We start from the raw sequence: 17,685 nt of genomic DNA on the forward strand, positions 1-17,685 counted from the left end.
TAGCTCTACTTAGCTTGGGAAATAGCGCTATGTGAATTGTTCAGGGATATTATTAAGTACCAATAAGTCAGTTAAAGTGAAGCTTATATTAATAAATTTGTTAAGTAATTCAGTCTGACCATATTTCAAAAATAGTGTAAAAAAGCTGAAAGGTTAAAATATGCCATACATGCACATGTAAATCATTCTCAAGTATACATATATATAAACTAGACGCGAAAATCCCCAATTATTAATCTGTTTCGATGTTTTTCTACAATATTTCCTCAGACGAGGATATTGGATGCGGTTTTAGGAAGACGTAAAAAAACATATTCATATATATTTAGTATAGTTCATACTAGCTACTCGCCCCGGCTTCGCCCGGGTGTACATGTATTATACATATAAACCTTCCTCTTGAATCACTATCTATTTAAAAAAGCCGCTTCAAAATCCATTGCGTAGTTTTAAAGATTTAAGCATACATAGGGACGGACAGACAGCGACAGCGACTTTGTTTTATACTATGTAATGATAATCAGCAATTGGGTTTTTTATTTTGAACTAGTGGCACGACAAGATTTCACATGGTTGCTTTGCGATTACAAATTGAATTTTTCGTATTCTCTCTACTATAATTACCATGTACGACACATATAAACCTCACCCTTGAATCACTTTATGTATTGCTAAAACTGCATTATGATTTGTTCGTAGTTCGTTGCGTAATTTAAGATCTAAACATAAGGACATCGGCAGCGACTTTGCTTAATACTATATCTAAGGTACGGTAAATTTGACATGTCATAAATAATATATCAGGACAATATCATACAGCGTCTAGTTCTAAGCAGAACTTGTGTTATGGGTACGAGACAACTGATATAAACACATATTTTACAAAGAGCCCTACAGGGTCGCCAATATTTCTTTCATTTTTAATTCGTGAGTTCTCACGCCATTATATTCCCCAAAGCTTAAAACATTTCGTGTTCACACGACCGACTCCCGCGCAGTTCGCGCTAAATTCCGATCCTATCCAACTGTTTGCGTCCACGCACTTTCATCTTACTTGTACTTTCTCAAACCGACCGGCCGGTGCGATCTTAGTTTTAAACGTTAACACCTGTAACAATTCTTGTGATATCAGATATTTAACTTTTATGCAGTATACACTTTTCGGTAGCTACCTTTCTTATAATTGGGAAATGTGAACTACGTATAGTTTCCAACAAAACTCCTTCAAAGTATTCCGTCAAACGAAAATCATATGTTAGTATCAGTGCATATATTCTCTTTCAACCCCTCACTCTTATTTTGTAATGGACGTCAATGAAATGGGGCTTTCCATAAAACAAAAGGAAGGAGGTAAACGCCTGGCCCAAAAAAAATTGAACTAGGAAAATGCGACCTAATTTTATTTTATACTAACGTTTTACATTCGGTTATATTGTATCCGCGCATGTGTCTGAATACATCATCCTTTCTGAGATACGTAAGACTCTTAACGAATCCAAATTTTAAGTTATTTTTATATCTCTATCCCCCTCCATTCCACCAATATATCTCACTTTATAATGTGAACTTTTCAGGATTACCGTTATTTGATGTACTTTTTTTTTTAATTGAATAGAATGTATTTTTTTAGATTCAGATTAAATTAAAGTGTCTTTCTTCGTGTGGGTCTAATTCAGGCTCTTGTGATATGTCAAATCTTCTCTACTCACTGAACTGTAATAGTTCATAACATCTGGTAATTATTTTGAGGACTCCCGCGATACAGGTTCGCCTAGTGCGGGATCCAATGTACCATCAGCTCTGTTGTGTTTATAAATTATAAATTAATATAATAGATACTGGCAATCAAGTATCTGATGGTAAACGATTACCGTAGTCACACGGTGGACGCAGTGTCACGTGCGCATACAATTATTTAAAGTACTACACTAGTTGCGTTAATAAAACGAAATGTGGTTATAATATTCTTTATTTTATTTCCAGGTACGTTAATTTCCGCAGTATGCCGTTATATGCTTCGTAAGTTTTATTATGTGTGTATATATCTCATAGTCGTGACTGATTAAGTGGATTTGTTAGCACAATTGACGTCTCTACACTTTGGTAACCAAGATCCCGTGTTTTTCCTCGTCATTTTATGTGATAAGATAGGTATACTTGTATATGACATCTCAATGATGAAATTACATATTTAGAAGGTTGCTTTGACTAATTAATTTAATTTTTACATAGAAATTACTACGGGATCAATTATTACCTTAGTAGATTCTTGCTTCAATGTAATTAGTTGCAGTGTTATTCTTAAGAATATAACAGTTATTAGGTTAGAATTGTATTGTATAGGTCATAACACCGATCTTGTGTATTCTTTGTTACTGCCACGTGATATGCAGTTACTTAATAACTACGTCCAAAGGTTAAGGTCTGGTAACTCTTGTAACAGAAATTACACATCGAAACACCACAATCAAAGTATATATGCAAGTTAATTTAATTTAGAAAGCCATATGTTTTTATGGAATATTAAATGTGTCATTGAATTGAAGAAAGTTTACTACATACGCCACAGCATTTCTATGTTAATCTTTGCTCATTCATTCGTATCGATTATTTCCATGTTATCAATAAATTTTCTATTGTCATTTCACTAGTTAATATTTTGGAATTGCTTTATATTTTTATTTATAAATAGATATTTTTCAACAAAAAATCGAAAACAAAATATACTGGTAAAGAATAGACACTCCTTGTCTATTCTTTACCAGTATATTTTGTTTCCCGTATCAGTAAAACAGTGTAAGATAAAGTTCAAGTACTGATTAAGAGTTTCAGCTTCTTTGATTCAACCTTGGATACAATGTTTTAGAAGGATCTTTTGAGTCGTCTTGTTTCTTGTTTTGACCTAAATTGTCTTATTATAGGTACGCGTGTTACTTAGTCCTAATCAGCTATTTATCATATGCAATATACTCGTAGTATTGTATATTTACTGGAGTTACTGTTCGTATTGTATATAACATGTTTTTCATTGTTTTTTTTTTATTATCAGTAAATAAAATTATGTCAATCTTATCTGCCGTACTTATTTGTAGTTCTACCTACTGATGACTCTTTCTTTTGCGTATATCCTCAGTTATCGAAATTATGCTAGCGAGTCAGTTTCAAAGGCGTTTTAGAGTTTTATTGTTTATGCGCATTTTCGGTCATTGCACAGGAAATAATTTCACACATTATAAGTACGAAGGATCTGCGTAATGAATTTCCTGTTTCTTAAGTAGACAGGTAATCAATTGACAATTAAAAAGTTGTCTTTACGTTTTTAAATCTTAATATAGTATTATGCAATATGTTTAGATTAGCGCATTAGATTTTCTTATCTTATCTGCTTTTTCTATCTTGCATTCTTTTGTGCGTAGCAATTTATTGTATGCTTTTAAAGGGATTCATTGCCATGACTAATACGAAAGTCACATCTTACTCAGGTGGGTTTCTGGGATTCATAAATTTCTTGGCGCTATTCTTGTTTATTTACTACTTTCTACTAACATAAATATCAACTCGTTTGCCATTTCTAGTAACTAAGCTATCTTGACGTGTATTTTTTAGGTTACCTACTGAAGAGAGCTTGCTCTTGCGTCTTTTACGTATCCAGTACTAACTTAGGAAATTTGATCGCGTTAGTGTTCATTACATGTTTTAATCTTGATCTTTTTAAATAATGTTTTTGTTATACTGTGTTAACAAGCAATACCACGGACTAAAATGTAGAATTAAAATATAAATAATCAATTATCACAAGTGGTCATATCGTAATTAGAAGTTAAAACAGCACGTGTCTGTTTTTGGATTGACTCCAAGTTGATTAGTCAGGGTCCTTAGGTGAACGGCCTCAGGTCCCACGCAAATTCGCGAAATCCTTACTGTGGAGGTTTTATTGCCGTTCGAAGACCACAATTATGGTCATTTAGCTACTCAAGATCAAGGTAACAATGTAACAGTATATATCCGTCGTGGTTGCCAAGTCGTTGTTCATTTACGACTATCATTTCATTAATAGATGCTTTCTAGTAGACGTATTGTTGGAATATTCAGTGTTCACTTATTGTTATGTTCCACGTATAACTTCTTACGTCAAGAGTATTTAAATAACAGAAAATATAATAGAAGTTTTATCTTAATAAACTTGCTACCTTGGGACTTTGCTTAGAATAAGTTTACGCTAAAGATTTAGGTAAGTAAATTTCGTAATGCAGTTGTACACTCAAGAAACAATTTTAGTACCTACGTTACGCAAAGCTTGGAACATATAAGATGGCGGTCGTTTCCTAATAAAGATATCACGATGTAGCTACTGACGAAAATGGCCAAACATTAGCTGCTACTCGCTAATACGTGACAAAATGTAAGGCGAGGATGATATTATTATTGAAACATGACACTGTGACAGGGATTTATATATCGTAGATACTGTTAATAACATTGAATTCGATCTAATATTACTATCTTATGTACTATTTGAATTGAAAGTTAAAGATATTGTTGATAGAAAAAAAAATATAATGAATATTCAGACGAACAATCGAAAGCAATAATTAATCAAGAACTTTTCGTATTCAATTTTCGTTTCATGATTAACGTTGCGTACTATTTATAACCAACATCCTCCACATTGGAAATTTATTTACGCCTTCAGACGTTGGGCAATCGAGTGGACTCGACGCAGAACTAGCGTAATTTAACCGAAAGATAGCCGAAATGGGTTAAAATATCACTGAGCTGATGTTACGGTCCGATGCATATGGACATGTAGAACGGATGGATGACGAAAACCTTGCGACACAACGGAAAGTCGGACTGCAGGACGAAATTCTGTACACAGTAAAAACTGAAGTATGCAGCAGTAATGATGCACGTAAATCATTTTAACCAATTAAATAATTGCAATAATTACAGAATCTAATTACCAAAAGCCCAAATTTTGTTAGCAAGAACGTTATATTGTAATGAACGTGACTATAGATATAGTTATATTTCTCTCGCTGAGTATATTATGAATACACTGTTGCACGGCGATGCCTAATGCTATTTTAGATTAATTTTAATTTGTTAGGTGTGGACAATTAGTAAGACATAGTAAAATAAGTTTTAATAACTGTGTAATATTGTATTCTTATTATCATTATGTAATAAGCAAATCTTTCCCTTTTTGTTTACTACTTCCATTTTCATCTATTGTGTCAAATTTACTTTTTTGTTTCTAATATAGTTCCGTTATTTATTAAACGAAGTTTTGTATTTAACTCTCTTTTATAAAGCTCTACAATCTCAAATCATCTTCTAAATTTATATTATATTCGACTCCCGAGTTTTCAATCAAAATATTATAAATCGTCTGTGCGCTGATGCTTCTGTTATTTCTAATATTTTATCGTTAGTGTCCGAGCCATATGTATGTGTTTATGATTTTTCACTGCGATAATTTAAGTCATTCCAGTTACAGCATATTTTTGTTTAATTGCATCCTAGTAGTTAAATTAGTTAAGTTTAAATACAATCTCTTTAATACTGAAATTAGTATGCTATTTCACTTTTAATTAAGGTAGGTATATCATTATCTTGTCATTGATAGGTTAGGGAAGTTTCCATTATTCATAATACATATGTATTTTTCACGTGTGCGAAGCATATGCAAGTGTACGAAAGTCCTAGCAAAACTAGACGCTCCTCGTATTTGAAGTGCCACATCTTATAATGGGTCAATCTAAATTTAAACTCCACACAAGGTCGCACTAACCTTGTACCTTTTAGTCCTTTGATTTATGACAATAGACCATATAATATTGGTCATCCGTTATCCGGAAGTACGACCAGTGACGTATTGAGTTCATCGTCAACCCAAAATTACGTAAGGGCCCGCTCAGACACGACTTATATCCGTCTCTAGTTTCTCACCACGACGTAACGTCTCAACGTTGTCAAAGTAAACGGAACTTTAATTCTAATGAGCAAGGTATGAGATTAGTGTCGCCGTACTGATTGTGTTAGGCCGTTTGCAATGTTGTTTCAGATATGGACGATCGCCAGGCCGGGCAGTAATGTGACTATTCCCGTCTATTAGACTGGTTACTGAGTCTCAATGGCTCGCGGACGTCTTTTTGGCACGTATCATTCATTTCTGGCGCCTCTGCATTGTATTAGTCTTAAACTTTCTTCAGTATCAGTAATTTGAAAGTGCAACAAATTTATCCACGGGATAACTAAACTGCTTCAGTTCAATTACTATTTGTATAAAAATACATCATACTACTGTCACCATATGAAAATTATTACAGAGTTAAGCGAATATGTCACGTGATGTATAACAAGTCCAATATTTGAGAACCTCACCTATTTGTCACGTCTGTTATAATTCATAGAATGACTACAAAAGTATAGAATGACGAAATTGATATTTTGCTACGCTAAGTAATTTTATTTAATAGTCATAGTCTCACATTACGATTGCTCAGTAATTAATTCTTCAACAACAACTTTAATTACTAAATTAAAACGTATGAAACGCTATTATGATCTTCATTAATATGTGAAATCACATTTAGAAGATATCACTCTACTTAATATTGTGCATTATCGTAATAATGTTTTCAAGCATTAAATGCCCGTAGATGAATAACTGTAGGTGGTCTATCATAATGAACCGTCTTAAATCATCTCATAAAGTGACCTCTTGTTACTTGCATTTGTCATTCTATGAATTGGAATTCGCTCGATTGCTTATATGCAGTTAAAGCTCGAGAATCTTTCTTTACAAAATACAAATGTTGTTGGTTCTTTATACCAATGAAACCAATTTTCAACTGTCAGCTCAAAGAATTCTTTGGGCTCCTAGTGTTTGAAAATTTATTCTCAAAGAACTTGCAACATTGGATTAAGTATGAAAACATTGTAATAGGTTTCCGTAGAAAATTGTATCAATCAATTATATTGCATCTTCCGTCATACATAATTTATCAATGATCACCTCTTGCTTTGGCGAGCCCATCTTTTCTAATGGCACAAAATCCATGAAAGGGCCTCACGCTCTCATTCTCAAGATAAACAAGTTTATTGATATTGCTATCAAGAATCTTTATAAAAAGTACCTACCCCGTAACCTGTCTATAGTCAAAGTCAATACGGCGCTTACCAGATCTCACCAAACAAGTTTTGTTGCATACCTTTTATATCTACGCCTTTTCCAATGCATTCTACTTGATTGGATTTCTTTCGTGTATTTGGAATCTTGTTGTAATGTAAATGGCTGGTTTTCATAATGTATATATATACATTGTTTTCTAATATATGAACTTTCTGTCCTACAGACATATGTCTACTAGAGATGGGAGTAGATTCTAGGAAGGCAGCGAATTGTGATTAATAGTAGAGAAAAATATCTAACGCCAACCTCAAATGATTATGGATTAATGGCAGCAGTTTCTATATATGTTTGTTTAATACAATATAAATGTTAATGTATATTAAATTATGTTATTCTTACATTATATATATCAGATAAATGTTCATAACATTATAATTCGATTTCGCTAAGTATAGATACGTCAAATTTTTCAATTTTTTTATCACCTCATAAATTCATACTGTGATAAAACACAATGAGCACTATAAGCTCATTTTGTAGGTTTTATGAACCTTTGCCACGCCTACTTCGTGTTAAAACGGATAGCTTTATTACTCTATTTCTTGTCTTCCTCTACGCTCTACTTTCAACATTCTGCGTATAATTGCTTCCTATAAAGCTGGAAACGTATACAGAACTAAATATCTTTGGTAGTATACATCTTTGAATTGGGTTATCGTGTAATAACAAATTATTCAAAGAAACTGACAGTTTTTAAATCTATTTTGGTCGTATTAATAGGCTAATTGTTCAGTTAACTGTATTTATATTTTGAAGATTTTAACCATTATATTATATCTAACGTTTTTGTTGGGCTTATTATAAAGTATTTCCTGTAAAAGCTGTGTTGTAATTTATTCAATTTTATAAGGTGACTAGCTTTTGCCCGCGGCTTCGCTCGCGTTAATTTATCCCCTTAGGGGTGGAATTTATCAAAATCCTTTCTTAGGGGATGCCTACGTCATGCTTTATGCATGCAAAGTCTCAGCCCGATCGGTTTAAAATTGACAAAGTTTCATACAAACTTTCATCCTAAAAAATCGTTTCTTACCGTGTGCCTACGTCATAACATCTACCTGCGTACCAAATTTCAGGCCGATCCGTCCAGTGATTTGGGCTGTGCGTTGATAGATCACTATATCAGTCACCTTTGAGTTATATATATTTAGATTATCTATATTTTCCTTCAGTCTATTTATGAATATCAATATTTCTTTGTAGTTTCCGTACAGACGTATATTAAATTTAATACTGCGGAAAGGGGACCTGTCCCAAATTGTGTGTATTAGAATAATCCAGGGCAATTCACACAGCGTAATCTAGTCCCTAACTTGTGTTCTGGTACTAGACAACTAATAGAAATTCTTTAATACATTTTTTAAAAATACATACATAATATTCATAGAAAACACTTGGACCGATACAAACGATCATATTTGTGAATAGGAATGTTACGCGATATATTCACCAATTATTAACAGATTCTGCTGATTGTTTCTTTTAATATCAATAATAATGTAATACTAAACTTAGATGAGGTAAATACTAAATATATTCTAAAAACGTGATTCATATGACACGTGTACATTTTTTTTATATTCGATTGTTTTTTCAATATTGTATGATACTGTATATCTGTCCTTATGCGATATTCTAAAATGTAGCTTAACCGATTTGGACGTGGTTTACATTATTGTATTTTGATAAAGTTCTTTTAAAACTTTATATTTTTTCTCCATTTGTTCCAATTAAAAAAAACTATGAACTATTTTCTTACTTTAAGTTCTTACAGTACCGTTCTACAAATACGATGTCGCGGTTCCAAACCAGTTATTGTCATATAATAATTATGTTATTATAATAATTAATTATATCAATTATTAGTTCAGTCACAGTCCAACGAGCGAAACGGTCGTCGGTACGGTTTGTGCCGACCTAACGAAAATGAAAACAAGGTCGATACGGCACACGGATATCTGAGTATCTATCACGGTAATATTAGCTTTTTGCTGTTGTAATCAGTATATTTAAGTCACGATTATTTTAAATGTGTCGTGGCCAATTTTTACCCTTAGACTAAAAAGCCGTTAGGTCGACTCTTGCACGTACTATCATCATCATCTGCTTCTTCCTTATCCCATTTATTTGGGGTCGGCGTAATATGAATCTTGCGCGTACTATAAACTGTGTAAAATGGATTATCCCTTGATGCAAGTACTGAAATAATTCCCCAGTTCTTTTCGCTTTCAAACTTAAAGTCTTACAATAATAGTATGATTTGAAAATATACCCTCACTAGTGTAAGTCTAGATGAGGTTGTCAGAGTAGGTACACTTATCCATCGTGGTGATTTTACTACGAATTAAAATCAATATTTTATTATAATTATCCTGACAGAATACATTGTTAATTACTACATTCCATATTACTAACAAGATTTCATAAATAATAACAGTACGGTTTCAGGCGAGCTTCTTCCCATATACTCTTAGACTGCCGAGGTTTTCTTTAGAGACTACAGCATAGGGTTTCTCAATAAGGGTATATTAAGGTTTCTAAAAGAGTCGAGAAAGTGCACGTGACACTCTTAATATTTCAGCTGTCCTAGTACGGTAATCGTTAATCATCAGATGGGCCGTATGCTTTTTTGCCACCTCCGTGTTATAATAATGATGAATAATACTTGGCAGTCCTACATTTTAGAATATATACTAATAATAGCCCAGGACAATTCACACAACTCCATCTAGTCATAAGCTAAGTAGGACTTGTATTGAGTACTAGACAAGTGATAGAATACTTAAATATATATGTTTTTGTAAATATATACGTACAATAAATAGAAAACACCCAGACCAATAGAGACAATCATACTGTGTGCAAAGAATTAAACCCGCAACTATTGTATAACCATGCCGCTCATGGTAAATTGTTAGATCAGCGAGACCGTCATTTTACTGGTATATATTTGAATCTGACGCGGCGACAGAGGCTAACCTACCGCAATCTCTCAGATGAAATTGTTTCAAATTGTGTTTACATTACTGAAGAGTTAGTACATCTTGATACACAATTTATTTCGAACCTACGACCTTTGGACCAGGATTGTGAACTACTAGGTCATGACGCGTAACTTAAGGGCTTTTAGGTCAATGATCTCGGTACACCCAATGTTCTTAGCTACACGCAGAGTCGCCCGCGGTGCCAACATAGTTCGTACACAATTTTCGCAACAATGCAGTCGGAATGCGGCAAGTGAACGTAGCGCCCGAGGCATCCCGCGTTACCTTTGAGATGCCAAATATCACTGAGGCAATCTGTGAGCACCCGCCTACGGCTATGACGACATCTACAAGGCCCGATAAGCCATATAATAACTAAATAATAATCTCAGGATAATTCACGCAGCGTTATCTAGACCCAAGTTAAACTAGCTAAAGCTTGCGTTATGGCTACTAGACAACTACAAAAACATAGATTTATATATTTTTTGTAAATATATACAAATATTATGCAGAGAAAACACCCAGACAGATAGAAACAATCAATAATAAAAAGGAAAGATTTACTATGAATGAACTCTATTTCAAACAAAAAGAAATGAAAATACTTGATCCACTTGAAAATAATATAGACTCAATTTGAAATGGGCAGCGCCACGGGATAATGTAATCTTAATCGTCCAAAACTGTCAAAATTGTCGTATTCACTGATTCTAAAAATGTTAAAGATCCTACTGTTGGTGCCAAAATTTTTAAAGTACTTTCGAAAACTAAGATGATGTAACTAGAAATTACGGTATACTATTGAACTTATGCATATAAACAAACGAAGTTTGCACTATAAAACATGTGGGCGAGATAACAACGAAATTTTATCGAAGCTGTTTCATTTTACTACATCTGCAAATACCGTAACACGATAGTCGTAATCAGCTGGTCAAACATTTGTTTGCGAGCTCTAGTTTAAAGTAGCTGTTTTATAGTACTCTTAAAACTATAATAAATATTGTTTGTTAGTTTTTAAATCATGTATATTTTACTAACATTGAAATTCTCCAAAGGTGTCAGAAAGCCTGTGTGTGTGGATCCTATTCATCCAATTAATGCATCCATGGTTTAACCTTGAGGAACTTGCTAGCACATACTCGAAATACAAGATACGGCTGAGTGTCCACCCTAATGAGCTAGCACAGAGGTTACTCTCTAAAAACCCCTCCAAAATGCCTGAAAAGAACACTATAATTGGGTAAAAAGCACTCCAGTTCTAAATTTCTAAATAAAACGCCAAAGAGCTTCATTAAGGAAAAAAAATGTCGACTTTATCTTGTAGATTCACATCCATGTAATCCCTGATCACTATCATTGTTAATTCTTACAATTTCTTATGATAGGAAAGTGACCTAATTTCATCCTCATCCTTGCAGACTAGTACCCCAACAGTTTTCCATTAGCGCGGAACAGAACTCCTTTCCGACGTCATCTGTAAATAAATATCACTTGTAAATACATATAATTATTGTTGCTGGCAGCTTGTCCACCATTCTTTTTATAAATATTCACATAATTTTTTTAATATGCCAAATTTAACGGTCATACCATGTATATATTTCCCAAGAGGGTTCCTCCTGGGAAATATATACACGTTTATTCCTGATTTTTATTGAATAATAGTGTACCCCCGGCTCCAGCGCCAATTATTCACGCTACAGCTTTCTTTAATTCTTTTATTGTATAAAACATATACAATAAAGTGTTAATCAGTCAGTAATCCGCCATTTTCTACACCGGACCCATAAACTTCAAAGCATGTCAATACATTTTCCTAGTTACAGGGAAAGCCAGATTTCCTATGTGTGGACCCTGATAAACTGGGTGCGGGTGCTTCTGTCCTTTCTCTATTCACATAAGGTCAATATTTCTGTCTCTTTCCACTTTTTTCCCGTCCCCCCCTCATCCGCAAATCCACCTGCGCTTGAGTCACGCACGACACACATCTCAGTTCTGTCCAATGCTTTCTATTTTCGCCGATACCACTTGTCTCTCTGTGTGTTTATATATATATGATGCTCATCGGAACAGTTTTTAAACGAGATGTTTATGCTAATGTGTCTTATCAGAATAATCGTGTTTCTTTTGTATCGTACCAGCTGTCACGGCTTTGGCAACGTGGAGCTTTGAGAAATGTTTTACTAATAAATGCCTGTTACTTGTTATTAATTTTTTAAATAATAGACAATCTAATATATTTTTATCTAAGCATATTTAATTAGAAAAATAGCTACCTTTTTTCAAGTATACATTCAGTTACAATTGTCGTTCATCTGATTTTACCGTTCTTCTTTGTTTTATACATTAAAGCTACTTAGCTTCCTAATACCATAGTTCTTTTATAAAAACTACTAGCAATCAGCATTATACCATGGTGATCGGTCATTTACAAATAGATAAATTTATAGACCTTTTCTTCATGTCCGAAAAGTCACTTCTAACATAATTGCGTTTCACCGCAACTGAGAGATCGACATTATGACAGCCTGACCGAAAGTCAGAACCCCCAAAGGTGCCCTAAATCGTATACATCTGGCAGAAGTTGGTCTTCACCCGCTCCATAGTCCCGCGGGTTTGAAGTACCTTCCGCACTCGCCTCATATAGTTCAGTAAATCTGTAAAGATCAAATGTGGTTAACAGTAGTGCTGTTAGCAGTTTAAAAAAAGGAAATATTTTTGATGATCACACTATAGTCCATATAACAGTATCAAATATCATAATAAAACCTTGCATGAGAAAAATATGAGGATACATAGGTTGTTATTTCTATAATACAATTTTATATCCACCTCATTGCGCAGTGTCAAGTTTACGATCAGCCATTGTCTGCAAATGTTTTCACTGACTTTTTCTCATATTTAATATTCTATTGTTCTTGCTTTGTGTGTATATGCTTGTATTATCACTTTCGACTTCATGAACGTTTCTATTAAATAATCATATTTCAAACACTTATTCATCATCACCACATCCTATTTATCTTCCACAGCTGGAACCTGGGTCTCCCTTAAGTCACCCTCTAGAGTAATAATGAAAACTAAGCAGATCTTGTATTGTGTCCACATAATAAATGATATACATAATTTGATGCTTTTTTATTCCTAAATATATGCGTACGCAATATGTTTGAAAAATACGCATGCAGTCAGTTATCGATATAGATGTATTTATTCTTCGAGGATTCAACCCATGATCTTCGGACTACGGCATATTCAAGCTACACCACAAAGGTCGTTGAAAATTATACCGAAAATGAATCCATGAATGTGGATTAAAAAACAGGCAAAAATATATCCGCATCAAAGACATAACTCATGTATCATGACTATCACGGGACTCTGCAAATTAAATAGAAACTTAGTCTTGTGTTAGCAAAGATTTGCAGATTTCGCCAAGCTGAACAGGAAACTACACATCCCATGTGGTTGTAGTGCACTCATGTATAAACGAAATATCTCTTTTGGAAAGTACGTATTATTCAGAGGAGATAAAAAACACCGCTCCTAGTAATAGACATTGAAATAATCTTTATTCTAATAGACTTAATATAAGCACTTTGGAATAGTCATATTTTCTTTATTTTACTGCTCATTCGGAATACAGAATCTTCACAAGAAGAATGAGCAAAGAATATCCTTCACTTCTTGTCCCTGACGGGCCTTGGTAGGGACTCTGAAAAAAAAAAGGCGAGCACAATAGATCTCCGTATGCAGCGCCACAGGTCTAAATCACCTAGTAATTATAATAATAATAATAATTCATTTATTATCAGGCTTACTTTCCCATTTTGTTAGTATTACAGATTTCTTATAATTAAAATTACAACGTACAGACACGAATAATACAATAATAATAAGAGCATCACCCAAGTTTTTTGCTCATTCTTCTTGTGATGAGACAGCAATCCGGATGAGCAGTAGATTAAAAAATTTGTGTTGACTATTTAAAAGTGCTTAAAGTTTATTTGAATAAGGATTTTCTATTCTATTCTAACAACCCAAACCCTTCAATAAAAAATACATAACTCAATTACTGTATATGATACTGTAACAACATTTAGTACAACTAATTGTGCAAACTGAAGTGACCTGTGACTGAAATATAGCACATTGCACTACACTGCTGTTATGAAATATGGGAGCGTGTTTAATGTTCCATTCTATACGTCTAACGGCCTCGTTGAGCACTACTTGGAATTGCAATCCAATATTGTAAAACATAAAATTTAATTTCATTTGGCGAATATATCAAACAACAAACAAGTTATCTTAATTGAGGACCTGTTGAAGAAAATTTAGCAATTAATTATATATAATTATATGTACTAATACGTAAAGCTAAAACTATGTAACACTTTTTACGAAAATTGAACGGACGTATGAGTATGTAATTTTACAGACATAGTATATACAGATAAGGAGTTCAGAAAGCTAATATATTTTTAAAGATGCATAATATATACATTAGTTATATAAAAAAACTTTGAACACATATATTTGACATATACGCATAGAAGTCTTTGAAAATAGAACTTAATAATCTTCAAACAATTAATTATGGTCAAATTTCGATCATTGGGCGACCTCACTTATATAAAACACTAGCTACCCACCCCGGCTTCGCACTGTGTACATGTTCTTGAATCACTTTCGCCCGAAATTAATATTCAATCCTAATCCATTTTTAGCAATCTAAGATTGAAATTTCAATCTATTTTTGTAAAACGCGTGCCAATAATCTATCTATGGATTGACATTGCAATCTTTCAATGCAATCTATCTTTAGGAGGACGGATCGCAATCCTTGGATTGACATTTGTATGAAAGTGACGTTTGTGGCGTATTAATAACCAATCTGTGCGTTTTGACGTTTCTATCGATCGAAGTAAACAATCTAAATTTGCTATCCTAGAAATACTTGGGATTGCGACTTGTGTGTACAGATTGAATTCATAGATTTTTACCAAAATGTCTTTTGAAATGTCGTCTAGTGATAGTGACAGTGATTTGGAACATTTAATTCAGTTATCCGACTGGGATACTAATTCTAGTGACGATGATAGTGACAGACAACGCGTTAGTTCACGGATAATAAGAAGGGTTAATTACATGCAGACGCTAGATGATGCAGAGTTCACCTTCAGGTTTCGACTTACAAAACCTGCCTTCCAATTGTTATTGACTGAATTAATGCCCTTTGTTCGGGTAACCTCAAAAAAGTAAGTAAAATATATCAATACTATTGCCTCGTGCCGCTTTTAAAATAACATTAGTAAGATGTAACATATCCACAATCAACTATTTTTTTGCAGAAATTATGGCGTGTCTCCTCTACATCAACTTCTCTTGACACTCCGGTTTTATGCTCTCGGCACTATGTTAATTTCTGTGGCAGACTTTGTTGGAGTCTCAAAATCGACTGCTGGTAGAATCATGAGAGACATGTCAAGAGCCATAGCCCGATTGTATGACAAGTATATTTTTGTACATCAGGAAGGTGCAGAAAATTTTTATAGGATTGCTGGCTTTCCTCGTGTCCTGGGTGCAATTGACTGTACACACATTCGCATACAATCTCCATGTTTGTATTAAAAGATGTTTAATATGTTATTAACTGTTCCTTTGAGATACATGCTATTTCTTTTCTTTACATACTTTCACATACAATCTCCATCTTTGTATTAGAACATGTTTAATATGTTATTAATTTATTCCTTTGAGATAAATACTATTTATTTTCTTTTAAGGTCAAACAATAGGTGAAGAGTTCAGGAATCGTAAAGGTTACTTTTCTTTAAATGTTCAAGCTGTTTGTGATGCTGAACTGAGGTTGATGAATGTTGTAGCTCGTTGGCCAGGTTCCACTCATGATGCAACAATATTCAATAATTCTATACTGAGAGGTAACAGGTTTTTCTAAATTATACTATTTTTATAAAATTGATTTTGTTTTTGAGATCCTAATAATAATTATTATCAATCTTTATAGCTCAATGTGATGCTGGTGATTTTGGAAACAGATGGTTGCTTGGTGACAGTGCTTATCCAAACCGATCATATTTGTTGACTCCACTATTAAACCCAGTTACAGAAGCAGAGATTCGTTACAATGAATCACATATTAAAACTAGGAATACTATTGAACGGTAATGAACTAACCAGTAACATATTTTATATACATTGGTAGAAATATGGCTTTTAATTAAAATATTTTATTACAGCACATTTGGAGTTTGGAAACGCCGCTTCCCAGTGGTAGCACTGACATTAAGAGTGTCAATATCAAATGTGCACGCTATAATAGTAGCTACAGCAGTTTTGCACAACATGTGTAGAAACCTGAACCTACAAGAAATCCCACCAGAAGTTGAGCTGCCACCTGCTGACAATATAGAAAACAGTGGTGCACAAAACATGATTATGCTAGACATGCAACATCGAGCAGATCTTATAAATAATTATTTTACAATTTAAGAGAACAGATGAAGACTAGTAATTAGAATATTGTAATAATTTTATTAAGTAATTTACTGTTAATATATATGTGTAATTTTTTTTTCTTCGATTAGCAACACCAACGACAGTTGTCATTTTCAGCTGGCCGTAATAAATAAATAATTTTTAATAGTCTATCACACGAATATTATATTTTCAACATCGTTATTAGTGATATAATAGTGCAATAAGTGTCGATTATTGTTTGTGTACAATTTGGTAGTGTATTATTTGCAAAAATCGACATCAAAATAGTGTACCGGCCATAGAATTAGTGCTAATTGGTGGTTTGTATTCACACACTTAAACTTAAAAATGTAAAGTAATAATAAAATTATTTAAAAGAGCAACACGCAAGTTTCTTGCTCGTTCTTCTTGTGATGAGACAGCTTTCGAACGAGCGGTAGATTAAAAAATGTAATGACTATTCAAAAGTGCTTCAATGTAAGTTTATCTGAATAAATGATTTTCTATTCTACTGTTGAGATTTGATTAATATCATAATAGTATTTATATATAAGGACAAATTTAAAATAGCTGCGCTATATTGTAAAAAATATTTAATATTATGCCTTTTCTACCAACCTTTATGATGTACAGAAATAACAGAAAAAACAATAGTTTGGGAAACATGTAATGTTATAGAAAATAAAAAGAAAAGTGTAATTTAAAAACTATTTTTATTAAAAACCTATACTTAAAATCACTACAAGCAATTAAATTAGCCAGTTAAACCTATATCTTACAAAGTTCCTAATTATTTAAAAAGAGTACATTAATTACAATAAAAATTAAAAAGATATTGTGAAATTAATTAATTACAACTAATGATTAAGTCTAACTAATGTTTAAGTCCTATTTCTTTAAATTAGCAATTTCTAATTTTAATTTTTCATTTTCTAATTTGTAATATTCGGTTTCTAATCTGTTATTTTCTAATTCTGGTTTTACTTTTTCATATTC

General features: G+C 33.1%; 2 protein-coding genes across 3 annotated transcripts in view; both read left to right on the top strand.

Annotated features, from left to right (window-relative positions):
- The window catches only part of LOC131843172 (myc box-dependent-interacting protein 1), a 66,104-nt gene that overhangs the window by 13,265 nt on the left and 35,154 nt on the right, over positions 1-17,685 (top strand). The window lies entirely within an intron of this gene.
- Positions 15,102-17,105, top strand: LOC131843173 (putative nuclease HARBI1). Its single transcript, XM_059191787.1, has 5 exons — positions 15,102-15,446; positions 15,540-15,808; positions 15,975-16,130; positions 16,217-16,373; positions 16,449-17,105. Exons 1-5 carry the CDS (start codon positions 15,196-15,198, stop codon positions 16,699-16,701), a joined length of 1,086 nt encoding a protein of 361 aa, XP_059047770.1. The 5' UTR covers positions 15,102-15,195; the 3' UTR covers positions 16,702-17,105.

The sequence above is a fragment of the Achroia grisella genome, unplaced genomic scaffold, assembly GCF_030625045.1.
Source record: "Achroia grisella isolate CSIRO2021 unplaced genomic scaffold, CSIRO_AGI_Agris_v1 utg283, whole genome shotgun sequence".
NCBI classification, from domain to species: Eukaryota; Metazoa; Arthropoda; class Insecta; order Lepidoptera; family Pyralidae; genus Achroia; species Achroia grisella.